At 66.4% G+C, this 26,401-nt stretch overlaps 2 protein-coding genes across 2 annotated transcripts; one reads left to right on the forward strand and one right to left on the reverse strand.

Annotated features, from left to right (window-relative positions):
- Positions 1 to 1,918: 1,918 nt before the first annotated feature.
- On the reverse strand, positions 1,919 to 17,196 carry SLC26A11 (solute carrier family 26 member 11). Its single transcript, XM_062216295.1, has 17 exons — positions 17,125 to 17,196; positions 16,153 to 16,361; positions 15,548 to 15,740; positions 15,119 to 15,204; positions 13,364 to 13,443; positions 12,145 to 12,287; positions 11,178 to 11,353; positions 10,816 to 10,888; positions 9,055 to 9,105; positions 7,616 to 7,676; positions 5,929 to 5,984; positions 5,636 to 5,776; positions 5,237 to 5,364; positions 4,924 to 5,023; positions 4,512 to 4,645; positions 4,267 to 4,339; positions 1,919 to 3,644 (listed from the first exon to the last, which is right to left on the reverse strand). The coding sequence occupies exons 2-17, from the start codon at positions 16,333 to 16,335 to the stop codon at positions 3,553 to 3,555; spliced, it is 1,770 nt and encodes a 589-aa protein (XP_062072279.1). The 5' UTR covers positions 16,336 to 16,361; positions 17,125 to 17,196; the 3' UTR covers positions 1,919 to 3,552.
- Positions 17,197 to 17,305: 109 nt separating this feature from the next.
- Positions 17,306 to 25,398, forward strand: SGSH (N-sulfoglucosamine sulfohydrolase). Its single transcript, XM_062174970.1, has 8 exons — positions 17,306 to 17,416; positions 18,949 to 19,109; positions 20,112 to 20,217; positions 20,515 to 20,668; positions 20,837 to 20,993; positions 21,257 to 21,338; positions 22,604 to 22,807; positions 24,145 to 25,398. Exons 1-8 carry the CDS (start codon positions 17,329 to 17,331, stop codon positions 24,702 to 24,704), a joined length of 1,512 nt encoding a protein of 503 aa, XP_062030954.1. The 5' UTR covers positions 17,306 to 17,328; the 3' UTR covers positions 24,705 to 25,398.
- The last annotated feature ends 1,003 nt before the right edge of the window (positions 25,399 to 26,401 follow it).

The following is a 26,401-nucleotide window of genomic DNA, read 5'->3' on the forward strand; positions in this document are numbered from 1 at the left end:
TAAGTTTTTTCTTTTAGATTTATTTATTTATTTGAAAGGCAGAGTTACAAAGAGGCAGAGAGAGAATGAGGTCTTCCATCAGGTAGTTCACTCCCCACATGGCTGCAACAGCTGGAGCGGTGCCAATCTGAAGCCAGAAGCCAGGAGCTTCAATCTGGGTCTCCCATGCGGGTGCAGGGGCCCAAGGACTTGGGCCATCCTCCACTGCTTTCCCAGGCCACAGCAGAGAGCTGGGTCAGAAGTGGAGCAGCTGGGTCTTGAACCAGTGCCCATATGCGGTGGCGGCACTGCAGGTGGCAGCTTTACCCACTACACCACAGTGCCGGCCCCTACAATGACTAGTTTTTAAAAATGGTTTATTTGTTGCAGAGATGGGGAGAAAGATCCCATCTGCTGGTTCACTCCCCAAATGGCTGCCACAGCCAGGGCTGCCCAGAACCAGGAGCGGGGGGCTGGTGTCCTGGGCTGGCGGGGCCCAGGTTCTGGCCGCTGGGTAGGATTTTTGAGCCTGAAGAAGGTGTGGAGATGACCGGTCAAGGCAGGGCCTCAAGCTTCTGGAGGAATGGTGAAGTGGGGTCGGAGCCGGGGGACGGGCCTGTGTGGTGCAGAGCCCCCACGGATGGGGTCCGAGCCGGGGGGCGGGCCTGTGCGGTGCAGAGCCCCCACGGATGGGGTCCGAGCCGGGGGACGGGCCTGTGCGGTGCAGAGCCCCCACGGATGGGGTCCGAGCCGGGGGGCGGGCCTGTGCGGTGCAGAGCCCCCACGGATGGGGTCCGAGCCGGGGGGCGGGCCTGTGCGGTGCAGAGCCCCCACGGATGGGGTCCGAGCCGGGGGACGGGCCTGTGCGGTGCAGAGCCCCCACGGATGGGGTCCGAGCCGGGGGCGGGCCTGTGCGGTGCAGAGCCCCCACGGATGGGGTCGGAGCCGGGGGACGGGCCTGTGCGGTGCAGAGCCCCCACGGATGGGGTCCGAGCCGGGGGACGGGCCTGTGCGGTGCAGAGCCCCCACGGATGGGGTCCGAGCCGGGGGCGGGCCTGTGCGGTGCAGAGCCCCCACGGATAGGGTCGGAGCCGGGGGGCGGGCCTGTGCGGTGCAGAGCCCCCACGGATGGGGTCCGAGCCGGGGGGCGGGCCTGTGTGGTGCAGAGCCCCCGTGGATGGTGAGAAGGCGCGCCGATGGGTGTCGGCCGGAGCCGGCGGTCAGCAGCATATGCTTCCGTCGGTCTGCTCTGTCCCCGGGCAGCAGAATTCCGCCGGGCGTTTGGGGCCACCTGCTTGTGCCCAGCTGTCAGGTCTGAAATCCACCACCCGTGCCCCAGCGGCCGAACGGAGCCCAGCGCTGTCTCCGAGGTGCAGAGCTGCCGTCGGGACGCAGGTGCAGGCAGCACAGCCACAGGGCTCATTGTGGCAAAGCCGGAGTGCACAGTGGACAGGGGTGCAGCCCAGAGGGCTGCCAGCAGACGCGGTCACCCCGCTGCAGGGGCACGGAGCACCCCAGCATTGATGGGAGTGGCGTCTCGGGCACGGAGCACCCCAGCAGTCATGGGAGTGGCGTCTCGGGCACGGAGCACCCCAGCATTGATGGGAGTGGCGTCTCGGGCACGGAGCACCCCAGCAGTCATGGGGAGTGGTGTCTCAGGCACAGAGTACCCCAACATTCATGGGAAAAAGGGGCAGGTTTTTTAATGTGCATTTAAAAAAATTAGTTGGGGCCGGCACTGTGGCGTAATGGGTAAAGCCTCCACCTGTGGCTACAGCATCCCATATGGGCACTGGTTTGAGTCCCAGCTGCTCCACTTCCGATCCAGCTCTCTGCTGTGGCCTGGGAAGGCAGTAGAAGATGGCCCAAGTCCTTGGGCCCCTGCACCCACGTGGGAGACCTGGAAGAAGCTCCTGGCTCCTGGCTTTGGATCGGCACAGCTCCGGCCTTTGTGGCCATTTGGGGAGTGAACCAGTGGATGGGAGATCTCTCTCTCTCTCTCTCTCTCTCTCTCTCTGTAACTCTGCCTCTCAAATAAATAAATATTTTTAAAAATAAATAAATAAATTAGTTAACTTATTTGAAAGGCAGTATGATAGGAAAAGAGATGTATGTACATTTTGTAAAGATTTATTTATTTACTTTTGAAAGGCAAAGTGATGGGGGAGAGACAGACATCTCCACCTGCTACCTCTTTGCTCGGCTGGCTGCCAGGGCCAGAGCTGGGCCAGCCTGAAGCCGGGAGCCTGGAGCTCCACCCTGGTCCCCACCTGCGCCGCGGGGGCTCAGGCACACAGCCGTCCTCTGCTGCTTCCCAGGCGCATCAGCAGAGCAGCCGGCATCAGACCAGCCCTGTATGTGGTTTGCCAGCATCCCAAGCAGCAGCTTAACCCACCGCACCACAATGCGTGCCCAAGGCGGGGCTTACTTGAATATTCATAGGGGGCGGGGCTTGAGCACCACCATTTCCTTGCCCTCTCTTTGGGAGTCTTGGCGGCACCATGGCATCAGGTGCATGATGGGAGTGAAGGTCAGCCAGGGTAACTTTAGTATGATATTTTAAGCCGGCGCCGCGGCTCAATAGGCTAATCCTCCGCCTTGAGGGGCCGGCACACCGGGTTCTAGTCCCGGTCGGGGCACCGATCCTGTCCCGGTTGCCCCTCTTCCAGGCCAGCTCTCTGCTGTGGCCAGGGAGTGCAGTGGAGGATGGCCCAAGTCCTTGGGCCCTGCACCCCATGGGAGACCAGGAGAAGCACCTGGCTCCTGCCTTGGGATGAGCGCGGTGCGCTGGCCGCAGCGCACCTACCGCGGCGGCCATTGGAGGGTGAACCAACGGCAAAAAGGAAGACCTTTCTCTCTGTCTCTCTCTCTACTGTCCACTCTGCCTGTCAAAAATAAAAAAAAATTAAAAATAAATTAAAAAAAGATATTCTAATTCTAGAATATTCTAACTTTATTATAATGATATTCTAATTAGCACCGGGGCTGAGACGGTCCCATCTCTGCAGGGCCCACCTGCCGATAGGGACACGCGACACCTGGGGACAGGGGTCCAGCAGCGGCCACCATGGACTGGCGGGGATGGTTTCCGTGTTTTTACAAGGAGCATTTGTGATTGGTACAAAAACTCCAGAGCCGTTACTTCATTAAAAACCACAATTATGTTCACACAGAGGCTCGCCCTCGCTCGGCACAGCCTGGTTTCTCCACCGACATCGTGGATGCCGTGTCCAGATCAGATGTGGCCAAGACGCCACAATCCCACCACACCTGCCCAGCTCGGGCCTGGGGAGAGGGCAGGAATCCCAGAGCTCCCATGGGCTCCAGGCCCTGGCCCCGCCCACACCAGGAGGCCCCGACCCCTGCGTTCTCAGTGGTCAGTCCTGCTGGGCTCTCCCCAGAAAGGTCCACGCCCAGGCCATGCCCACAGACACCCCTGGTCCTCACTGGGGCCCCCGGGTTCCCCTGCCCTCCACGGAGTCACTGTGCAGCCTCGGAGGCCATCAGATGGTGTCCAGCGTCCACTCACGGGACAGAACCTCCCAGGATGCCCCGCAAACCCCGAGCGCCCCATCAGGCCTTCAGGAGGGCAGCCCTCAGCTCAGGGACGGGGTCCTCACTGCCGTTGGAGGGCTGGGTCCCCGCCTCTTGTTCCAGGAATTTTTCTGCAGAAAATACAAGTTTGCCAGGCAGAAGTGGGGATGGGTGAGGCCACAGAATGGCTAAGGCTGGAGCGTCCGGTCCACACAGGGCCCCAGCGAGGTCCCTGGGACATCGGAGGTTTCCCTGGGACTCGGGGCCCCCGCCACGGGCCGCCCACCCTGCTCACGCCAGCACTCGGCCGGGGGCCCAGGAACCAGAGGCAGACACATCTGCCAGATTCGACGTGCAGCAACACCCACTTATGGCAGCAGGCAGCAGGCGGTGGGCCGTGAGGGTGAGGGTACATTCTAGAATGATGGACACGCTCTACATGGCCCTGATGGTGGACGCATGGTGGCAGAGCTCAAGCTGAACCGCCGCCTCTGCTCCCTTCCTCGGCACCCACACCCCTAGGGAGACGGGGGCCCCGGCCTCCCCCAGGGCCACGCCGGCTGCTCAGGGCATGGCCTCGGCCATGGCAGAGCGGGCGCTCGGTCTGCAAGCTCTGACCCTCGCTGCACACAGAACGCAGGCGCGGCTCCAGCTCGGCCCACCTGCGTCCCGTCCTCCGGCTCCCGACCTGCTCTGCTCTACCCGGGTCCCTTGGGTGTGGACTTGCTGCCCGCCCCCTGCCCCCGCACCCACCTGCTTCCTCCAGGGTGGAGAAGTGCTGGAACCCTTTCAAGTCAGCAGACAACAGGACACGCAGCACGGGGACCTGCGGGCACACACAGTGCAGAGCAGGCGGAGGGGAGGGGGCTGCGCATGTGCCCTGGGGGCGGGGGGCAGGGCTGCCCCTCCCCACCTCACGGAGAAGGAGGGGGAAGGCTGGGTGGAGGCAGAGATGGGGCCAGGCCCCCGCCCCCGGGGGCTGCGCGGTGGCCGCTGACCTGCAGGCCCAGGAAGACCAGGCGGACGCCCCGCCTGCGGAAGTCCTCCGCCAGCTCGCTGAGCCCGAGCACCACCGTGTAGTCAACGCTGCAGACGTGGGTGCAGTCCAGGATGGCACAGCGCGGTGGGCATGCTGGGGAGACAGCCGAGATGGCCTGGGGAGGCGGCCGGAGGCGGCTCCGGCCAAGGGCAGGACGCAGAGCGAGGGCCCGTCCTCAGGGCTGTCACCAGCAGGGCGGCGACACCAGACGAGACACCCCAGATACGGGTCCCCAGATGCCCCACAGCCTTTGTCATGGTGGAGGGGGGCACAGGGACCCCAGCCCGGAGCCTGAACCTCGTGGATCTGTGCCTCGCTCGGGGTCCTGAAGGAGCTGGGGCGGGGGTGCGGGGGGCGGGAGGACCACGTACCTCTCAGGGCCCGGTTCAGTATCGCCTCCCGCAGGGCCTCGACCGCCGGGAAGTGCAGGCCGCTGGCCGGCTGCAGGATAACAACAGGCTCCTCTGACACCTGTGGAGGATGAAGGGAGCGGGCAGTCCTGCAGGCCCGGCCAGGCTCGCCTCACCCCGGCGGGACGCACCCTGCAGGGGACGGGACCACCAGCTGTTCCTCCCCACACCAGCCCCAAGTGAGAAGTGACCGCTCAGCTTCTGCACCTCCCACGACCGGGATCGCTCTGTGAGCAGACGCGGCGCGAGCCTCGCCCTGCCGCGGTGGCGGTACCTGGGTCTCAGGCCGGGCCACGGAGTGCAGCAGGAGCAGCACAGACACCAGGGTCCCCGCCAGGATGCCGTACTGCACCTCCCAGAAGCACAGCAGGAAGGTCACGCACAGGGGCAGCAGGTCCAGCCCTGGGGGGGCAGACGAGGGGCGCCCTTGGCTCAGCTCTCCCGAGCCCTCCCGACCTGCAGCCCGCGGACGCCCTCCTGTCCCCACACGCGGGGCACGGGCAGTCAGGGACCCCGAGCGGCCCGCAGGGGAGGGGTCTCCTGGTCTGAGCTGAGCAGCAGTGAGACCAGGGGCTGGGCCCCAGGGAGGGCGGACACAGTGTGGCCTGAGAAGCGGGGTGCCCTCAGTGTCCGGGGACCCCACGCCCCCCGGCCCCACCGAGGACTCCCATACTCTTCACGCGCCACAGCGTCCCGAAGATCTTGGTGTCGAACAGCGGGGCCACGGCCACGATGATGACGGCGGCCAGCGCGGCCTTGGGGATGTAGTAGAAGAGTGGGGTCAGGCAGCTCAGCGCCAGCAGCACCAGCACACCTGCGGGCGGGGGAGGCGGCAGCTCGAGGGGCCTCGCCGGGAGTGGGGGGGAGTGGGGAGCCGAGCCTCAAAGCAGGCTTGGAGGCCTGACCCGTAGGGGTCTCCCTAACTATGCTCCCCTCCCTCCCACAGGGGGACACCTGGGGGCTCACCGGTCACCAGCCCCCCTGCTGGGGTGCACACCCCCGACTGGGCATTCACAGCCGTCCTGGAAGGTAACACACGTGCCCGTCAATAGCTGGCAGCCCCAGGAGAGGCGGCGGGACCCTCTGTCCACTCAGCCGGGCTGATCGCCGCACCAGACGGGGCTGTAGGTGGGGGCGGGAGCAACTTTGGGGGTCTCAGAGCTGTGCCCAACCCGCCCTGTTCCACCTTGCTTCAAAAAAGCTACAAATGGGGCTGGTGCTGTGGCTCAGCGGGAAAAGCCGCTCAGCATATCATGTGGGCACCAGTTCAAGTCCCGGCTGCTCCACTTCTGATCCAGCTCTCTGCTATGGCCTGGGAAGGCAGTAGAAGATGGCCCAAGTCCTTGGGCCCCTGCACCCATGTGGGAGACCCAGATGAAGCTCTAGGCTCCTGGCTTCGGCCTGGCCCAGCCCCGGCTGTTGCAGCCATTTGTGGAGTGAGCCAGTGGATAGAAGTTCTCTGCCTTTCAATAAGTAAATAAATCTTAAAAGAAAAGCATAAGCCGGCGCCGCGGCTCACTAAGCTAATCCTCCGCCTTGCGGCGCCGGCACACCAGGTTCTAGTCCCGGTCGGGGCGCCGGATTCTGTCCCGGTTGCCCCTCTTCCAGGCCAGCTCTCTGCTGTGGCCAGGGAGTGCAGTGGAGGATGGCCCAAGTTCTTGGGCCCTGCACCCCATGGGAGACCAGGAGAAGCACCTGGCTCCTGCCATCGGAACAGTGCGGTGCGCCGGCCGCAGCGCGCCTACCGCGGCGGCCATTGGAGAGTGAACCAACGGCAAAAAGGAAGACCTTTCTATCTCCCTCTACTGTCCACTCTGCCTGTCAAAAATTAAAAAAAAAAAAGAAAAGAAAAGAAAAGAAAATCGTAAGGGCCGGCACTATGGCATAGCGGGTGAAGCCCCTGCCTGCAGTGCCAGCATCCCATATGGGCGCCAGTTCTAGTCCCGGCTGCTCCTCTTCCAACTCAGTTCTCTGCTGTGGCCTGGGAAAGCAGTAGAAGATGGCCCAGGTCCTTGGCCCCTGCACCTGTGGGAGACCCGGAGAAGCTCCTGGCTTCGGATCGGTGCAGCTCCAGCTGTTGTGGCCATTTGGGGAGTGAACCAGCAGATGGAAGACCTCTCTCTCTCTCTGTCTCTCTCTCTGCCTCTCCTCTCTCTGTGTAACTCTTTCTAATACATAAATAAATCTTCAAATAAATAAATCTTAAAAAAAAAAAAGAAGAAGAAAAGAGAAAACCATAGACGTTGCTTTTTACCAATTCTAAGAACCCAAGTCAGCACACACAGGCCCGACCACCTGGACCTGCTCTGCACTTCCCAGGTGGGGCCCGCTCCCAGTGGGGGCGGGGTCCTGGGACCAGGCGCTGGGGGGCAGGGTTCCCGCCTTCCAGCCACAGCTCACCCCACCTTCTGCATGACCCGAGGGGTCTGGGCTTAACCCCAGGCCCAGCCTGCCAGGGTAGAGTCACCATGCTGCCTGTCTCGCACCTGGATGCACCAGAACTTTCTAGAAACAAAGTGCAGCGCCAGAAGCCAGAGGCCACCCTGAAGGCAAGCCTGCGGGCCCCTCCTGCCGCCTCTGGGTCACGGGAGGCTGGGCAGACCCCCGGCCGAGGTGCTGCAGCGGGTACAGCAGGAGGGGCTCGGGCACTCACCGTCCAAAGCTGCCCGTGACAGGGTAGGACGAGACGAGGGAGCCCAGCACGTTGGTGAGGCCTGGGGAGAGAGCAGAGAGGAGGAAGCACGAGGCAGAGGTGGGGGAGGCGGGGCCGGAAGCGGGAAGTGCCAGGGTCCCGCTCAGCGAGCTCAGCGGACAGTGCACTGACCGCACCGCACCAGGCCCCTCTCAGCACCCTCCTGCCCGTGAGAGGCCGGCCAGGGCGCGGGACAGGAACCGGCCCCCAAGCTTGACAGTGCGACCACACTGCAGGGAACCCAGGCCCATGGCGCGGCCTGGCTGGGAGAACGGAGGTGAATCCTCGGTGTCCATGGGGCCACTCTGTGACCCCTGCACCAGCAGTCACCGGCTCGAGGCCTGCTCTCCACAGAGCCCGAGGCGGGCTCCTCCCAGCACAGGCGCTGTCCGGTTGCACGGCTGAGCCCGGGATCCTCGGGTGTGGCGGCCGAGCAGCGACCTCAGCTGCATCCAATGACCCTCGCTCAGTGATGGGCCTGGCTCTGCACGGCCGGGGGCAGGGAGACCCCTCGGGCCAGCGGGGCATGGCCCACTTTGGACCAGAGGACCCCGGATCCACTCTCCGATCTCAGCTTGGCAGGGCTGGGCCCCGGAACCCGCGGCACCACTCAGAGAGCAGCGCCAGCCTGGCAGCCAGGGCAGTCCGTGCTCCGAGACATCACGGCCCTCTGCCCGTGGTGCACAGTTCCTGGGAAAGCCAGACTCCACCCACGAACAGCGCACTACTCAAACTGAACACAGGGCTGGCGTCCGGCACTGCGGTTAAGGCCACCTGTGGGCCTGCGTCCCACGTCCAAGTGCTTGGGTTCGAGTCCCGGCTCCACTTTTAACTCCAGCTTCCCGACGTGCACCCTGGGAGGCAGCTGGTGACGGTTCAAGGTGGGCACCGCCGCCCACAGGGAGGCCCAGACCCCCGACTCCTGGCTTCGGCCTGGCCCAGCCCCGGCTGCTGCGGGCATTCGGGGAGTGAACCAGTGGAGGGCAGATCTCGGCCTGTCTGCGTCACCGCCCCTCAAACAAGGACACAGCGACCAACCTGGCAGAGCCCCGCCCCCTGGCCCGCCCCCTCACCTGCAGGAAGGCCACAGCACAGGCCACGGCACGACCCGGAGGCTCAGCCACAGCCTTCAGACCTCTGACCTCTGACCCCGGCAGCACCTCCCGGAGGCGGCCACTCAGGTGTCCCTGGTATCGACTGAGGCCACACCACAGGGTCTGGCACACAGCAGGTGCTCGGCAGGTGGGCCTGGGTCCCAGCTCCCTATTCTTAGGGATCACAGAGGATCACCTGGAGACCTGGGAACGAGCCCGCAGCAGCGTCTCAAAGCCCCCCCTGGGCCCCCCCCACTCCTGCATGGAGCAACGCAGAGAGGCCCAGCGAGCCCCCGCCCGCCTCACCGATGGCCAGCAGCTCCTGGTTGGTGTCGATGCGGTAACTGTTCTGAGAGGCTGGAGGAGGAAGCGTAGGGACACCGTCACCGGAGGCCCCGCCAGAGTCACCGAGAACAGGTGACACACCTGCACACACAGCGCCGGCTCGTAACGGCAGGGAGCAGGCGCACGGGGAGAGCACGGTTAGAACACGGGTAGAGCGCGGGTAGAACACGGGGAGAGCACGGTTAGAACACGGGTAGAGCATGGGTAGAGCACGGATAGAACACGGGGAGAGCACGGGTAGGACACGGGTAGAGCACGGTTAGAACATGGGTAGAGCACGGGTGGAACACAGGTAGAGCGCGGGTAGAGCACGGGTAGAACATGGGTAGAGCACAGGTAGAACACAGGTAGAGCACAGTTAGAACACGGGGAGAGCACGGTTAGAACACGGGTAGAGCATGGGTAGGACACAGGTAGAGCACGGGTAGAACACAGGTAGAGCGCAGGTAGAACACGAGTAGAGCACAGGTAGAGCACATGCCGGGTGGGGGCTGCCCTCATCCCGTAGCTCGAGGTCACAGGTTTCCAGGCTGGGGAGACTCTGCTGGCTCAGCACCCCAATCCAAAAACCCACAACCTCTTGGAGGCACCCGAGAGCTTCAGGGTTTGGGGGGTCTTGGGTTTCCAGATGAGGGGTGCTCACCCTCCACGCACACGTGCATACACACGCACACGTGTGTTTGTTCATTAGAAAGGCAGAGTCACAGAGAGAGAGGTCTTCCATCTGCTGGTTCACTCCCCAAATGGCTGCTCCAGCCAGGCCAACGCCGGAGCCAGGAGCTCCATGCAGGTCTCCCACGCGGGTGCAGGGGCCCAAGGACTCGGGCTGTCTCCTGCTGCTTTCCCAGGCCAGAGCAGAGAGCTGGATTGGAAGTAGCATGGCGGGGGCTTGAACTCGTGCCCACATGGGTTGCCAGCATCGCAGGTGGTGGCTTTACCCACTAGCCACAGCGCCGGCCCCATGCACGTGTGTTTTAAAACATGAGCAAACATCGCTTACATAGGAGTTCACACTTTAGGGGCTGGTGCTGTGGGACAACAGGTTAAAGTCCCGGTCTGCAGCACCGGCATCCCATATGGGCGCCGGTTCGAGTCCCAGCTGCTCCACTTCCCATGCAGCTCTCTGCTATGGCCTGGGAAAGCAGCAGAAGATGGCCCAAGTGCTTGGGCCCCTGCACCCCTGTGGGAGAGCCAGAAAAAGCTCCTGGCTACTGGCTTCAGATTGGTGCAGACCCAGCCATTGTGGCCATTTGGGGAGTGAACCAGCAGATGGAGAATCTCTCTGTGTCTCTCCCTCTCTCTGTAGCTCTTTCAAATAAATATTTTTTTAAAAGATTCAAAATTTAAAACTTAGAGCAGATAAAAGTAACTAAGAAAGCAGGCGAACCAGCATGCCAGGTAGCAAGCCGGGGGTGAGAACATTGGGCAGGAGCGGGGGCAGCGGGTGCCCTGCTGGGCGGAGGCATGGGGACCCTGCAGGGCGGGGGCAGTGGGTGTTGTGCTGGGTGGGGATATGCGGACCCTGCAGGGCGGGGGCAGTGGGTGTTGTGCTGGGTGGGGATATGCGGACCCTGCAGGGCGGGGGCAGTGGGTGTTGTGCTGGGTTTGGGGTCTGGGGACCCTGCAGGGCAGGGGGTGGACAGTGGGTGTCCTACTGGGCAGTGGGCATCCTGCTGGGTGTGGGGCTTGGGGACCCTGCAGGGCGGGGCGTGGGCGTCTCACCAAAGGCTTTGGCCACTGCGATGCTCTCCAGGAGGCCCATCAGGGGCACCACAGCCAGCCCAGCCCCCATGTCCTGAGAGAGGAGACAGGGACGGGATGAGCGGGAAGCAGAGGACGGTCTGGCCAGGCAGAGGTGCGGCCACAGCAGCGACCACCACTTCCCGCGGCCGACCATATCACCCACCCCCGCCCCCATGGGCTCCCGCAGGTCCCTTCTCCCAGATTGCAGCTAGGACAAACACCCGGGGCCTGGGGGAAGTCAGACGCCCCCTGCAGCGCACGGGGCAGTCCCACCTGGACTCGGCCCCGCCACGCCCATCAGGCGGGAGGCTCACGCCGTCCCGGTTCCTGGTTCTGCCCACCTGTACCATCTCGGTGAAGGAGACTGTCCTGTTGGCAGTGGTCACCCAGAAGGGAGGGAGTCGCACTGGAGGGAGCCCCTCGGCCGTCTCTCCAGTGAGAACGAAAGGCTGGTGTCCGGTCAGCTCGAAGGAGTATGCGACCAGGGCGGCACAGGAGACCACCAGGGCATTGCGGGCTGGGACGGGGGAGACTCCGGTGAAGCCCGGCCCGGTGGGCACGGCCCCCAGGGAGCCACACTCGCCTCCCCTGCCTTCCCGTCATGCCCTCCTCCTTAGGCAGGGCAGCTCCGGGCACACCCAGCAACCACAGCATAGGACACAGTGAGCCGATGGCCTCACCGTGGCCCCCTGCAGCCTGCCCAGGGCCTTCCCCGGGCAACCTCTCCTCACCGTGACCCTGGCTGCAGACTCCTGCCCAGAGCCGAGCTTTCCCCCAGAAGTGCACAATCAGAACAGAACCTCGGGGGGCCGGCGCTGTGGGTAAAGCTGTCACCGACCATGCCAGCATCCCATATGGGTGCCGGTTCAAGTCCCAGCTGATCCACTTCCCATCCAGCTCCCTGCTAATGCACCTGGGAGAGCAGCAGAAGATGGCCCGAGTGCTTGGGCCCCTGCATCCACGTGGGAGACCTGGAAGAAGCTCCTGGCTCCTGGCTTTGGTCTGGCCCAACCCAGGGAGTGAAGCAGTGGATGGAAGACCTCTCTGTATAAATAAATCTTCCAAAAAAACAAGGAAAGAAAAGAAAGAGGAACAGAACCTCTGGCCCCAGGGACTGATCTCCCGCCACCCTCAGCACTGCCACGTGGGGGCGGGGCCTCCCCAAACGGTCCCCAAGGAGCGAGATCGCCTCTGGCTGAGGGCTCCTACTGCACACAGACCCCAATTCTCCTGGGAAACTTCCCAGCGGCCAGGCCATGCCCCAGGGGGCACCCCAGAGCCCGGGGGCATGCTGAGAAGACCCCTCACCTGTCGTGGCCGTCCACACCAGCCCGTGGCTGAGCCGCACGCACAGGGGCATCTCGGGGTGCACGGGGGGCATGTGGTCCCGCATCAGCTTCAGCGCCAGCAGCAGCAGCATGCACGCCAGGCCCAGGACGGCGTCCCCCACCCTGCAGGCAGAGGGCGCTCTTGCTGCTTTTCCTGCCTCCCCCAGGCTGTCGGCATCCCTACTCCATCCCGCAGGCCGGACAGGACTGGGAGTCGAGAGGCCAGGGCTGCCACCAGCCCGTGTTTTCCACACGTGGGTCTCGGGACTACAGATGCCCCTGTCTGCTCTAAAAGACTTTGGATTGGCTGGCGCCGCGGCTCCCTAGGCTAATCCTCCGCCTGTGGCGCCGGCACCCCGGGTTCTAGTCCCGGTTGGGGTGCCGGATTCTGTCCGGTCGCTCCTCTTCCAGTCCAGCTCTCTTCTGTGGCCTGGGAGTGCAGTGGAGGATGGTCCAGGTGCTTGGGCCCTGCACCCCATGGGAGACCAGGAGAAGCACCTGGCTCCTGGATTCAGATCGGCGTGCCGTAGCAGCCATTTTGGGGGTGAACCAATGGAAAATGAAAGACCTTTCTCTCTGTCTCTCTCTCACTGTCTAACTCTGCCTGTCCAAAGGAAAAAAAGACTTTGGATTGAGTGGGGTCCTTCCACCCCCTCCAGGAGGCTGACCCCAGCCCCAGCAGGCTGGGAAGCTGCCAGTTCCTGGCGCCATCCATCCGGGCAGCCGCAGCTCCAGATCAGGGGGCAGGACGAGATGGCCCAGTGCCCCCCCTTTCTTTCAGGCATCAGCACCAGGACCCTCTGGGCGCAGGGAGGTAGGAGAGGGTCTGGGCTTCCTGCCGAGGGAGGAACCCCCTCCCCGTGGCTGCTGGTTTAAACCCTCAGAGGGGGCACTTCCTGCAGGCACTCCGGGCTCTCCGGCTCTCATCACAGCTCCAGCTGCCCACCTGTGGCCTCGGGAGAGACAGGGCTCCTGCTCCCCTCTTCGGCCCGCTCCTCCCAGGAGTGGAGGGCGTCCAGGCCCTCAGGCTCCCCCAGGCAGAGCTGCTCGAGCTCAGGGCACACAGGAGCCACCTGGGCCTAGTTAAAACACTGCCCCTGACTCAAGTCTGAACTTCCAACCCGCTCCCGGGTGACGGACGGTGCTGCTCTGGCCCCGGAAGGGAGGGACAAATGCCACGGGGGCGGGGCCGCAGGTACCTGGTCTCCCCAATGCTGAGAAAGGTGCGGTACACCTGCAGGAAAAACTGCCTGGGGATGTCCTGCAGTCCCAGGAGGTTCTGTCGGGACAGAGGTTCCGGTCAGACAGCTTCCCCAGGCCCTCCTTCCTGCCCTCTGCCCTGGAGCCCGACCCTGACCCAGGGCCTCCTGGGCTCTCAGACCCCGCCTGGCCGAGCCCAGAGCAAGGCAGCCACACGTGACGGCCGGCATCCGTGGAGCAGACGGACGTGAGAGGCAGCGCCCAGCCACTCAGACCGGGTGTGCGAGCTGACCAGTTCAATAGGACGCCCTGAGCGGCCAGGCGGGCAGTCAGGAAAGGCTGGGGGTGCCGCCTGTGCTCAGCCTGGGGTCTGGAAGGGAGTGGGGCCCGGGTCTTCCTCCCCTCCTGTTCACGCGGGGTGTGGCACAGGTGTGATTCCTCCCGAGGGTCGGCTGCCCCATGTTACCAGGCCGGGGAGTCCCCTCGGCTTCGGGCAGACAGGATTCTCTTGGGGTGCCTTCCTTGGGGGAAGGCCGGGACCCCTAGAAAGGTGCTGGGTATGGGCTGAGGCAGCTCCTCTCCTCTCTGCAGGCCATCCAGCTCCCAAGGGCGCCCCCCCAACACTCTGGTCTGTCTTCCAAGGGCCCCCCAACACTCTGGTCTGTCTTCCAAGGGCCCCCCTCTCTCACACACTGGTCTCTGTCTTCCTCCGCCTCCCCCCCACGCTGGTCTCTGGCCTCCTCCGCCCCCCCCCCCACATTGCTCTCTGGCTTCCAAGGGCCCCCCGCAAGCTGGTCTCCATCTTCCTCCAGCCCCCCCCACACGCTGGTTCCTCCGCCCCCCCCCCACGCTGGTCTCTTGCTTCCTTCGCCCCCCCAACACTCTGCTCTCTGTCTTCCAAGGGCCCCCCTCTCTCACACGCTGGTCTCTGGCTTCCTCCGGCCCCTCCCCCCATGCTGGTTCCTCCAGCCCCCCCCCCCCCACTGGTCTCTGGCTTCCTCCGCCCCCCCCCACGCTGGTCTCTGGCTTCCTCCAGCCCCCCCCACACGCTGGTTCCTCCACGCCCCCCCCCCACACTGGTCTCTGGCTTCCTCCCTAACCGCAGAGTGAATTCCACGGAGGTTCAGCCCGGTGTGGCGCGCAGTGAGCATGCAGACCTGGCCAGCTCACCTGACCCGGACACGCTCAGCTGCCTCCACCAGGGACCCCAGCCCAGACCCACCTGCAGCCCAGGCGGCCTTGCGGGGGGTGGGGGGCTGGGAAGGCACCAGCCCCAAGGCGGGGGTGAGGCCCCCTCTGTGGAGCTGCCCTCCCTGCTTGCACGTGTGTCACCCACTCCCCCCCGCCCGTCTCACCAAGAAACCCAGCAGGAACTGGACGAAGCGTAAAACGTCACCCCGCCGAGCGCTCACGGACACTGTTTGCTTGTGGGAATCCCGGCAGGGTGAGGCCAGGGTCGTGTGTGCACAAAGCTGGCACGACGGCACCACCGGGGAAGGCACCGGGCACCGGCGACAACGCGGGCAAGGGCAGGGCTGTGGTGGCCGCCCCCAAGCTTCCTGCTGTAAAATCTGACCCTTGTGACAACCTCCTGGAAAGGGCTTGTGAGTGACCGAGGACCCAGGAGAGACCGCGTGAGCCTCGACCCACGGAGGCCATGAAGCTCCACCGGCCACAAACATCAGGGTCACAGAGGCCCAGCTCCCGGCCACGTCTGGGCCGACGGCGACGCCGCGCGGGGGCACCGGGCCTACCTTGATCTGCCCGAAGCCGATGGTGACAGCGGCAGCGGAGGTGAAGCCTCTGATCACTGGGCAGGAGATGAAGTCCAGCAGGAAGCCTGGCCGGCCAGGAGGGGCCCCTGAGCCACTTCCAGCTCCACCCAGCTCCAGGGCAGGGGGGACGTGGCTCTGGGAGGGGTGGTGTGGTGGGGGGAGGGCTGGGGCACGGACTGATGAGAGCCGCAGCCTATCTGGGCTGCCGTCTGGGGGCAGGGAAGGAGACCCGGGTCCGAGGCCCTGGTCACTCTGCCATGTGTGCCGGGCTCTAAGCTGGACAGAGAGGGCTGGGGGCCCTCCCCCACCCCAACACGCACACAGGGACAGCCCTCGGGACGCAGAGAGGAAACGGGAGGTTGGGGGCATCCCCAAGGTGGGCACCTGGGCCGGAAGGCAGAGTCTCACCCAAACACAGGAACCCCATGGCCAGCTGGATGCACCCGGACAGGAAGGCCAGCAGCACGGCATAGGCGGGCTCGTGGGAGGTGTAGAAGGACACCAGCAAGGACATGATGGCCGTGGGGCCCAGGGTCACGTCCCGGGAGGTGCCCAGGACGACGTACACGAAGCATCCCATGAAGGCGGAGTAGAGGCCATACTGCGGGGACAGGCGGAGGTGAGCACCCCCAGGCTTGCGGCCGGGCACGGGCCCCTTCTCTTAGCCATCACAGTGGGCCTGCTTCTTCCTCCCGGAGCGCACCTGGGGCATGTGTGGGGGGCCAGCGCGCAAAGGCCTCAATGCCTATGTCAAAGGCTCAAGGTCACTCTGAGTCGCCTTGCTGACCCGTGGGCCATCCAGAACCAGCTCAGCGCCGGTGACAAGGAGGTGACACCCGCCCAAAGCAGTCACAAGCTTCGGATCATAAACCAAGGTTCCTCGGGCCCCAGGCTGGACCCTGGGGCGGCTGAAGGTACCTGGAACCCGTGGAGTGCTACTCTGCTGGGGGCCAGGCGCTGGGGCCGGGGCCCTGGGCCAGACCGTGGGGAGGGGACACGGGGCAGCGTCTCACCTGGGGTGGGAGTCCGGCCACTTCAGCATAGGCCAGTGCCTGGGGAATGACCGTGAGTCCCACCGAGAGCCCGGCGATGAAGTCCATCTTCAGCCACTGCACAGAGTAGCTGGGCAGCCAGGCCAGGAGGGGCAGCCTCCTCCGCACCCCACCGGGGGAGCAGCAGCAGGGGTGGGGGGCCATGCTGGAGCCGGCACCGCAGGGGGCTTCTGTAGGGTGGGGGACCACGGCCTGGGTTTCAGAGAACCCAGCAATACCAGGTGTCTCCCCTACCCTGTCCTGGGGGACCAGAGGCTTAACGCCCCCAGGCTAGAGAGGAAGCCAGCCACCTGTGCAGAGGGAGCCCTGACCCCCACCATGTGCAGCCCTCGTATCCCACCTGCCCACAGCTGCAGGCCGCTCCCTACACGCCAGGGTTCACAGATAAGAATCTGCACAAACTAATCACACCCAGGTCCCTCCCTCCTCAGCCCTCCCGGACGGATGTAACAGGTGAGCATTGCAGGGCGGACCAGGGCCCCGGGGCAGCCCAGCCTCACCCAGCTGCCGGGAGCTTGTGCGTGTGTCGGGGTGCGGGTACCAGGGGGCCCCGAGGAACCCGGAGAGTCCCGAGTCCAGGGCGGACTGCGGCCCTGGAGGGGTCTTACCCGGCGCCCACCTGTGGCTCTCAAGGTCCCCAGGCGCCCGGGAGAGCATCAGCCCCCCACCCCCGCGCGCCTCTGGTTCAGGTGCTCAGCACCCTCGGGGTCCTGGCGCCCCCGGCCCCCGCCCGCCGCTGCCCCCCGCGTTACTGCTCCGGCCAAAACCCACTCCGGACGGCGCCGCCGGCCCAGGACCTTGCGGACGCGGTGCGGGTCCCGCAGGCGGTGGGGGCCCCCACGGAAAGTGCCACACCCCGGCGACCCCGCACCGTCCCGGACCACCCCCCACTCCCGGGTTCTGCCCCCCTCTCGGCGCGGGCCACGAACTCACCCCCGGCGGCGCCGCAGCCCGGGACCCCCGCCACGGTGGCAGCCGGGTCCGCAGGAATCACTGCCCGAGGGGAGCGGGCGGGGCCTTGGAGCACGTGACCGGGGCGTGGCCGAGCAGGAACCCCGGGGCTCGAAGAGGCGGGGCTTTGGCGCACGTGACCGGGGGCGTGGCCGGGCCCGGGCCGGAGTCGCCGCCGCGGTCGCCATGCGCTGCCTGTGGTCGGCCTGCTGCGCGCTGCTGCTCTCGCTGGGGCTGTGCCGGGCGCGTCCTCGGAGCGCGCTGCTCCTCCTCGGTGAGTGCGGGCAGCCCGCGGTCAGCCCGCTGCGGACAGCTGCTGGCCCCGCGTCGGCCGCTCCGGCCCGGCCCCCCGCAGCTCTTGGCGCGAGTCCAGCGGCGGGGTCCCCTCCCGCGGCCCCCGCGCCCCAGCCCCCCGGGCTGCAGGGCGACTTCCGCTGTGGGCGTCGGCCGCTGCGATTCTTCCCCCTTGAGGTCTGGCGCGCGGCCCGCCGCCCTGATTTCCCCGCGGGGTGACCCGGACAGCGCTGCTGCCGTCCCCGCTCAGGGCCGCGGCTGCCCGTGCCGCCGGGCTCCCTCTTGTTCAGTTTATTTTCAGTTTATTTCATGTATGTGAAAGGCAGAGGTACAGACAGGAAGGGAGACACAGGGACAGGAGCTTCCATCCTCTGGTTCACTTCCCCAATGGCGGCAACAGCCAGGAGCCAGGAGCGGCCTCTGGGTCCCCCAGGGGGTGCAGGGGCCCAAGCACGTGGCCCATCCTCCACTGCCTTCCCAGGTGCATCAGCAGGGAGATGGACGGGAGGTGGAGCCCACATGGGATGCCGGCTCTGCAGGCAGAGGCTTCACCCCACCCCCAGCCACAGCGTGGGCCCCTCCCCCTCTGTGGCCTCCCGGCCACCCTAGTTAAAGACCCTGTCTCCCGATACAGTCGCACTGGGTCTGGGCTCCGCATGGGAGTTTGGGAGGACACAGGTCTCCCCGTAGCAGGTGCTGACGCCCCCGAGCAGGTTTGGAGGCGCAGCAGGGTGCACACCAACTACCTCCACGGCCACCCTCCACCTGCTGGGCTGCCCCAGCTCACGCCCCATGGGTCCCAGCTGGAGGCCTCCGTCCCCCTGAGGGGACCCCAGTGCCCCTGAAGGAGGCGTTGGCCTTAACGTTGCACAAGGAGGAAGCTGGTGTGGTTGTGGGAGCTGGGAGGCCTGTGCCTGCTGTGCTGGCTGCTGCCCAGTAGCGGGCTGTCTGCTGCTGGGGACGCTGCTCGCAGGGATGCCAGGCCTGTGGAGGCGTCAGGATGGCTCGAGCATTGTGCCTGCCCCCGTCCCACGCCTGCTGTGACTGTGCCCCCCCCAGCAGTCATGTTTGCTGGGTTCCATCCCTGCTGACAACACCCGGCCAGGTGTCAGGCCTGCTCGGTGTAGTGCCCACCTGGGTGTCGTGTCAGCTAACAGGTGTGCCACCCCCTCGGGGCAGTGCCCACCTGGGTGTTGTGTCCACCTGCTGCCCCCCCGGGCACAGTGCCCACCTGGACACCCTGTTCTCCTGGGTGTCGTGTCCCCCTGCTGACAGGTGCCCTGGGAATGCTGCCCCCGGGCACAGTGCCCACCTGGACACCTTGTTCTCCTGGGTGTCGTGTCCCTGCTGACAGGTGCCCTAGAATGCTGCCCCCGGGCACAGTGCCCACCTGGACACCTTGTTCTCCTGGTGTCGCCAGTGCGGGCCTTTGCAGCAGGGCCGCAGGTCCCCTTCCCTCTGAGAGGCTCTTCCCCCTGACCCCAGCCCGCTGGTCCTTCTGTCCCCCCTCAGCGGACGATGGGGGCTTTGAGATGGGCGCCTACAACAACAGCGCCATCGTCACCCCTCACCTGGACGCCCTGGCCCGCCACAGCCTCGTCTTCCGCAACGCCTTCACCTCCGTCAGCAGCTGCTCCCCGAGCCGCGCCAGCCTCCTCACTGGCCTGCCCCAGGTAGGGGTGCTCTGGGTGCCGGCCTCAGGGACTGGGGGCTCCAGTTCCCGCAACCCCGCTTCTACTTCCTGCCTGGGCGTGTGGCTCCTCTAGCGACCTCGTGTGAGTGGAGCCGCGCCGTTCGTGCCCTTGTGCCCATCTTTCCTGCGCGTGAGGCCCTGGGGTTGCTCCAGGCTGCAGCAGGCGTTGCACTCCCGGCCTGTGTGGCTGCTCCCCGTCCGTCTGTTTGGAACCCTCGGTCGCTTCCACCTGTTGGCTGTGGTGCGCATTCTGTTACGTTACCGTGGGCAAGCGTGCTCTGCCCGCGCGTCCCAGTCCGAGAGGCTGAGACGCAGGCGAGCCACGAGGAGGGGAGCAGCCGCGTCTGGGCAGTGGGCTGAGGCCCGAGGGGGAGCCCTTCCCTCACCTCTAAACAGTGGCAGAGAGAGGGATAGGGAGAGAGAGAGAGAGTCTTCCGTCCACTGGTTCACTCCCCAAATGGCCACTAAGGCAGAGGCAGGGCCAGGCTGAAGCCAGGAGCTAAATCCAGGTCTCCCACGCGGGTGCCGGGGCCCCCATCTTCCGCTGCTTTCCCAGGCGCACTAGCAGGGAGCTGACTCGGGAGGGGAGCAGTTGGGCCTGGAGCCCAGGCTCACAGCGGATGCCGGTGCCGCAGGCAGCAGCTCAGCTCCGCCACCACGCGGGCCCCTGAATAGTGGGCGTCCCAAGGGTCAGCGATGCCTTTGACAACGTAAAACAGGCCACGAAAGGGACCTGGCTCTGTCCTCGCCGCACCTTGTGTGGTCCTAACAGCAAGTGGGAGAGGAGAGGCAGCCGAGAGGAAGCTAGAAGCGCCCGCAGCGCCCGCGTCCGTCGCTCCAGACCCTGCCCCTTGCTGCTCTCGCCGTGGGCAGCTCGGGGCCTCGTGGGGCGCAGGGGCTCTCCCAGGGTGCCGGTCCCCCCAAGGCTGGCCCAGCCGTGGGAGAGAGGCCGGGGTCGGGGCTCACGAGTCCTCGCCCGCAGCACCAGAACGGCATGTACGGGCTGCACCAGGACCTGCACCACTTCAACTCCTTCGACAAGGTGCGGAGCCTGCCGCTGCTGCTCCGCCAGGCCGGCGTGCGCACAGGTGAGCTCCGCCACGGAGGCCGAAGCCTGGGGGCCCCGTGCCTGGCCCTGCCGGGAGAGGAGGCCCGGGGTGGGGCAGGGAGCCGAGGGGAGAGGAGGCCCGGGGTGGGGCAGGGAGCCGAGGGGAGAGGAGGCCCCGGGGTGGGGCAGGGAGCCGAGGGGAGAGGAGGCCCCAGGGTGGGGCAGGGAGCCGAGGGGAGAGGAGGCCCCGGGGTGGGGCAGGGAGCCGAGGGGAGAGGAGGCCCGGGGTGGGGCAGGGAGCCGAGGGGCCTCTGGCCGGCGTCTCGCCCTCCCGCAGGCATCGTCGGGAAGAAGCACGTGGGGCCGGAAGCGGTGTTCCCGTTCGACTTTGCCTACACGGAGGAGAACGGCTCCGTCCTGCAGGTGGGCCGCAACATCACACGCATGAAGCTGCTGGTCCGGAAGTTCCTGCAGACCCAGGACGAGGGCAGGTGCGAGGGGGCGGCTGGCGCCGTCTCGGGGTCGTGTCAGGAAGGGGGGACTTGGGGACACAGGCAGCATGGGTCACGGGTGAGGTCCGACAGCGGGGAGCAGTGGGGGGCACGCTGGCCCACCCGGACCTGGACCTGGGCACCGAGTCCCCCCCCCACCCCCTACAGGCCTTTCTTCCTCTACGTGGGCTTCCATGACCCCCACCGCTGCGGGCACTCCCAGCCTCAGTACGGAGCCTTCTGCGAGAAGTTCGGCAACGGGGAGAGCGGCATGGGGCGCATCCCGGACTGGACCCCCCAGACCTATGACCCCCAGGATGTCCTGGTAGGTGGGGCCCTGGCCAGTCCCAGACCTGGGCACCTGGCCCCGCCCCTGAGCTGACAGCCCTCACCCCAGCTGGTGGGAGAGACCCTGAGAATCGGCAGCAGGTGGGAGCAGGCATTCAGGGAGACCCTGCTCTGGGCTCCTCTGTTCACAGGAGGAGGTGGTCGTGGGCCCTCGCTGGTCTCCGTCTGCCCCCTCAGCTCCAGGGCTGGGCGCCCCTCCCCTCCCACAGACTCCTCCTCTGAGCCCCCAACTCTCCCCAGGTTCCTTACTTCGTCCCTGACACGCCGGCAGCCCGAGCTGACCTGGCCGCCCAGTACACCACCATCGGCCGCATGGACCAAGGTGGGCCCACGGATCTGGGCGCTGGGTGCCGGCTGGCTCAGGCCCAGCCCAGGGAGCTCCCACCAGGGCAGCGTGAGGCGGGGCTCATGGGCAAGGCCCTGTGCTGGGGCTGGGTTCAGAGAAGAAGCTCGGTGTGGGGGGCACGGCAGCCCCCGCCTCGGGGCTGGCGTCGGGACCTCGGCCTGGGGCTGTGCCGGGACCCCGCTGCTCCTGGGCTGGGGCCTCTGTGTGCCCCAGCGGCAGGGTGCAGGCTCGGAACATGCTCCCAGCCACAGGAGCTGGGTGAGGTTGGGCGTGGGGTTCCCCAGGTGAGGCATATGCAGAACTTGGGGGGGGGTGGAGGCCAGTTCCTGTTGTGGCCATAACAGGGGCCACGGACTGGGGTGCTTACAACAGAGAGGAGCTCACGGTCCTGCAGGCCGGAGGCCTGGCATCAAGGTGTGGGCTGTCGCTCCCCCGGCTCAGGGAGGCCCCTGCCCTTCCTCTCCCAGCCACGGGGGGCTCTGGGGCTCCTTGCAGCCGAGCCACTCCCACCTCTGCCCCCTCCCCCGCGCGCTGCTCTCTTGTCTCCATCCTGGTCTCCCACGTGGGTGCAGGGCCCCAAGCAATCGGGCTGCCTTGCTGTGCCCTCCTAGACACATTCGCAGGGAGCTGGATGGGAAGTAGAGCAGCCTGGACTCGAACCGGCACCCATATGGGATGCCGGCACTGCAGGCTGAGGCTTTACCCACTGCACCACAGCGCCTGCCCCCCTCTGTCGTGTTGGGACCCTTGTCCTGGTGGCTTAGCCCTCACTGGGTCTAGGGCCCGCCTGGGTTCTTCAGGATGCTCTGGTGCTGAGATCCTTGACTGCGTATATCTGCAAACCAGGTTCCCTCACAGGGTCCGGGTGCTGACCCAAGCCCCTGGGCCCCTGCCACCCAGCGGGAGGCCAGGATGGAGCTCCGGGCTCCTGGCTTCGGACTGGCCCACCCCTGGCTGTCGCAGGCATTTAGGGAGTGAACCAGCAGATGGAAGATCTCTCTCCCTCTCTGTCTCTCTCTCTCTCCCAAGTTAAAAATCATGGAGTGCTGAGACATGTCTTGAGGCCGTGTGGCCCAGGACAGGGAGTGGGCCTGGGGTCTGGGCTTCCTGGAAGGACCTCAGGGACTTCTAAGGCCCCAAAAGTTGGCGTCCAGCGGCCGGAGCAGGGAACCCGTGCGCAGGTCTCCCCCTGGGTCTCTGACTGAGCCCTCACCCCGCCCCCGCCCCCGCCCCCGCCACAGGGGTCGGCCTGGTGCTCCAGGAGCTGCGAGAAGCTGGTGTCCTGAACGACACCCTGGTCATCTTCACATCCGACAACGGCATCCCCTTCCCCAGCGGCAGGACCAACCTGTACTGGCCGGGGACTGCCGAGCCCTTGCTGGTGTCGTCCCCCGAGCACCCGCGGCGCTGGGGCCAGGTCAGCGAGGCCTACGTGAGCCTCCTAGGTAAGGCCGTGACGGGGGAGGGGGTCCTCGGCTCCCTGGCTGAGGAGGGGGCGGGCGCGGAAGAACGGGACCCCGAGAGTGACAGCAGCACCCTGGGTGCCGGCCGGGGTCTCGCCTTCAGACGGCTGCTTGTGCCCCCACAGAGCGGCAGCAGGGCCGCCTGGATGCCCGTGCGCCCCCGCAGAACGGCAGCAGGGCCCCCTGGATGCCCGTGCGCTCCCACAGAGGGGCAGCAGGGCCCCCTGGATGCCCGTGCGCTCCCACAGAGCGGCAGCAGGGCCCCCTGGATGCCCGTGCACTCCCACAGAGCGGCAGCAGGGCCGCCTGGATGCCCGTGCACTCCCAGAGCGGCAGCAGGGCCCCCTGGATGCCCGTGCGCCCCCGCAGAGCGGCAGCAGGGCCGCCTGGATGCCCGTGCGCTCCCAGAGCGGCAGCAGGGCCCCCTGGATGCCCGTGCGCTCCCAGAGCGGCAGCAGGGCCCCCTGGATGCCCGTGAGCTCCCACAGAGCGGCAGCAGGGCCGCCTGGATGCCCGCGCGCCCCCGCAGAGCGGCAGCAGGGCCGCCTGGATGCCCGTGCGCTCCCACAGAGCGGCAGCAGGGCCCCCTGGATGCCCGTGCGCTCCCACAGAGCGGCAGCAGGGCCGCCTGGATGCCCGTGCGCCCCCACAGAGGGGCAGCAGGGCCCCCTGGATGCCCGTGCGCCCCCGCAGAGCGGCAGCAGGGCCCCCTGGATGCCCGTGCGCTCCCAGAGCGGCAGCAGGGCCCCCTGGATGCCCGTGCACTCCCACAGAGCGGCAGCAGGGCCGCCTGGATGCCCATGCGCTCCACACCGCAGGCCCCAGATCTGGGCAGTCCTGAGCTTCTGCTTGTCTGATGAGTTCCTGGGGGTGCTGATGCTGTGGGCCCGGGGACCCCACTTTGACAACCACTGCACCCTAACATGCCTTCCTCTGCGCGAAGGCCCACGTGGAGATGAGCAGACAGAATCATGGGTGTGGGAGAGAGACCCTGGGAGAGGCTGTGCGAGCCTCCAGCCCAGCCCGCCCCCAGGACCGTGCACCCTCCTCCCCGGTTCAGGGTCTGCCTTCCCCTCAGGCCCCTCGCCAGGAGCCCTGCCTGCCTGAGGGCTTCCTTTCTGGTCCATGGAGCTGTAGGCGGGTCCTCAGTGTCACCAGGTGGGGGCCCTTGGCTATACCTGCAGGGCCAGGAAATAGGACCAGGGCTGGAGTGAGAGGCGCCAGTCCGAGGCAGCGCCCCCTGGTGGTGATGGGGCGGTGCAGGGTGGTTGGGCTCAGCCCTCCCAGAGCCGGCAGCTGAGCCGCCGCTTCCTTTCCAGACCTCACGCCCACCATCCTGGACTGGTTCTCCATCCCCTACCCCAGCTACGCCATCTTTGGCTCGAAGACCGTCCAGCTCACAGGCCGGTCCCTCCTGCCGGCACTGGAGGCCGAGCCCCCATGGGACACCGTCTTCGGCAGCCAGAGCTACCACGAGGTCACCATGTCTTACCCTATGCGCTCCGTGTTCCAGCGGGGCCTCCGCCTGGTGCACAACCTGGGCTTCAGGACGCCTTTCCCCATCGACCAGGACCTGTACGTGTCGCCCACCTTCCAGGACCTGCTGAACCGCAGCGTGGCCGGCCAGCCCACCGGCTGGTACACGGACCTCCACCACTACTACTACCGGGACCGCTGGGAGCTGTATGACCACAGCCAGGACCCCCGCGAGACCTGCAACCGGGCCGGCGACCCACGCTTCGCCCAGGTCCTGGACCTGCTGAAGGCCCGGCTGGCCAAGTGGCAGTGGGAGACCCATGACCCCTGGGTGTGCGCCCCCGACGGCGTCCTGGAGGAAAAACTCTCACCCCAGTGCCGGCCTCTACACAACGAGCTCTGACAGCCCCTCCCAGATGGGACCCAGCCCCGCCTTAGCTGACCGTGGGGGCGGCAGGCCACGGCCCCTCCCTCCTCACGCTGGACGTCCCTCCCGCCTGGGCCTGGGGAGGAGACCCCTTCCCTCCCCCAGGATGCTGCTGCCCGCTGAGGGGCACCTCCGTCCTCGCGGGCGAGGAATTCCAAGGGGTCTCTGGGACAGGGCGGGACCCTGGTCCCGGTGGAGTCTTGTTCTCCGGTTGGAGACCGAGGGCTGAGACCCCTCAGTCTTTGGATGCTTCTAGCCAGTTCCCTCCCCCGCCTCCCGTGTGCCAGGTGGGCAGGTGCAGACCACACTGGGTGGAAGCCGGCAAACGGGCAGAGGGCTGCTTTGCCACCCCAGCTCGGGTTCCCCTGGCCGGCGGCAGGCTGAGTGGCGAGCCCCGCCCTGTGGGCGTCCGGGCGGAGGTCCTCCTGCTTGAGGGTCACCAAAGGCAGGGTGATGCCACAGGCACCGGCTCAGGCCAGCTCCCGGTGGGCGATGCCTGGCCTGCTCCACGCTGGCCTGCAGGAGGGGGCTCTTCCCACGGTGGGCAGGCACCTGGCCCCCTGCCCTCCCCCGTTGGTGCCGTGTGGGTGAGTGGGGTGGGGTGGAAGCCCCTGACCTGGGCACTGGGAGAGCCGTTTCTTCCGGTAAAACACGGGAGCTGCTTTTCTGACCTCGTTTGTTCTCATTCCAGCCCGAGCCCTAGAGTAGTACCCGGAGTCAGAGTCCGGGGCGGACCGGGGAGGTGGGAGGCGAGGCCCTGAGGTGCGGGGCCCCTGAGGCTCCTCACCCGAGCTGGAGGGAAGGTGCCTGGCCCCGCGACGCCCACTGGCCTCGTCTGGCGGGGTCTGTGCTGGCTTCTCCAGGCCCCTCTTGGATCTGGGGCCCCCAGGCACGGGCCCCCACCAGACGATTCCCTATGGGCAGGGTTCCCGGGGTGCCTTGGCCAGCAGCAGCTGGGAGAACTTTGCTGGGATTTTGGGGTACGTGGACTTAGCTTCCACCCTGGGCTGGGGCGGCAGGGACCCCAGGGACTCCAGGACAGAGCCCTTCAACACACTGGGGCGGGAGGGGAAGGTGCAGCCCCCATGGCCAGGCAGACACAGTGGGGCGGGCCATCCGGGTCGCTGCAGTGGTCAGGGGCCAGGTGGATACAGTGGGGCGGGCCATCCGGGTCGCTCCGGCGGTCAGGGGCCAGGCTGCTGTGTAGACAGGACACTGCGTCCAGGGCTCCCTCCGCTGCCCAGTGGCCTCCAGCAGCTGTCCTCCGAGGTCCCCGGCTGCTGCAGGCACTTCCTGTGTGGGCTACAGAGGGGGTGGGCTCAGGGGAGAGCCAGCGAGTGAGCGTGGGCGGGCAGGAAAGTGGCCGGCTGCTGACTAAAGACGACACGCCCACCCAGACCCCGGGCGCAGGAGGCCCCATCTCCAGGGAGCACAGAGAAGCCAGGACCTGGCCCACAGCCTGCCCCTCAGGGGGCCGGGTCGGGAGAAGCCCCAGGCTCTCCCAGTATAAAGGGGGCAGCAGGCAGGATGGGTGTGGTTTGTCCCCAGCCTAACCCCAGTGGGGGTTCTCAGCACACAGATTGGGTCCTGTTCCTGCCTGAGCCCCACCCTGTGCAGCTGCGGCCTGAGGGATTTCGCCCCTGGCCTTGGTCCTGGAGCTGTGGAGCACCGGC

The sequence above is a fragment of the Lepus europaeus genome, chromosome 18 (genome assembly GCF_033115175.1).
Source record: "Lepus europaeus isolate LE1 chromosome 18, mLepTim1.pri, whole genome shotgun sequence".
Taxonomy (NCBI): Eukaryota; Metazoa; Chordata; class Mammalia; order Lagomorpha; family Leporidae; genus Lepus; species Lepus europaeus.

Coding starts and splice junctions, on each gene's coding strand:
- SLC26A11 (XM_062216295.1), bottom strand. CDS start 16,335: ATGGCCCCCCACCCCTGCTGCTGCTCCCCCGGTGGGGTGCGGAGGAGG. Junction 12,288..13,363: donor CTCAGCATTGGGGAGACCAG/GTACCTGCGGCC, acceptor CTCTGCCTGCAG/GGTGGGGGACGCCGTCCTGG. Junction 5,365..5,635: donor GACGCTGTGGCGCGTGAAGA/GTATGGGAGTCC, acceptor CTGCCCCCCCAG/GGCTGGACCTGCTGCCCCTG.
- SGSH (XM_062174970.1), top strand. CDS start 17,329: ATGCGCTGCCTGTGGTCGGCCTGCTGCGCGCTGCTGCTCTCGCTGGGG. Junction 20,218..20,514: donor CCAGGCCGGCGTGCGCACAG/GTGAGCTCCGCC, acceptor GCCCTCCCGCAG/GCATCGTCGGGAAGAAGCAC. Junction 20,669..20,836: donor CAGACCCAGGACGAGGGCAG/GTGCGAGGGGGC, acceptor CACCCCCTACAG/GCCTTTCTTCCTCTACGTGG.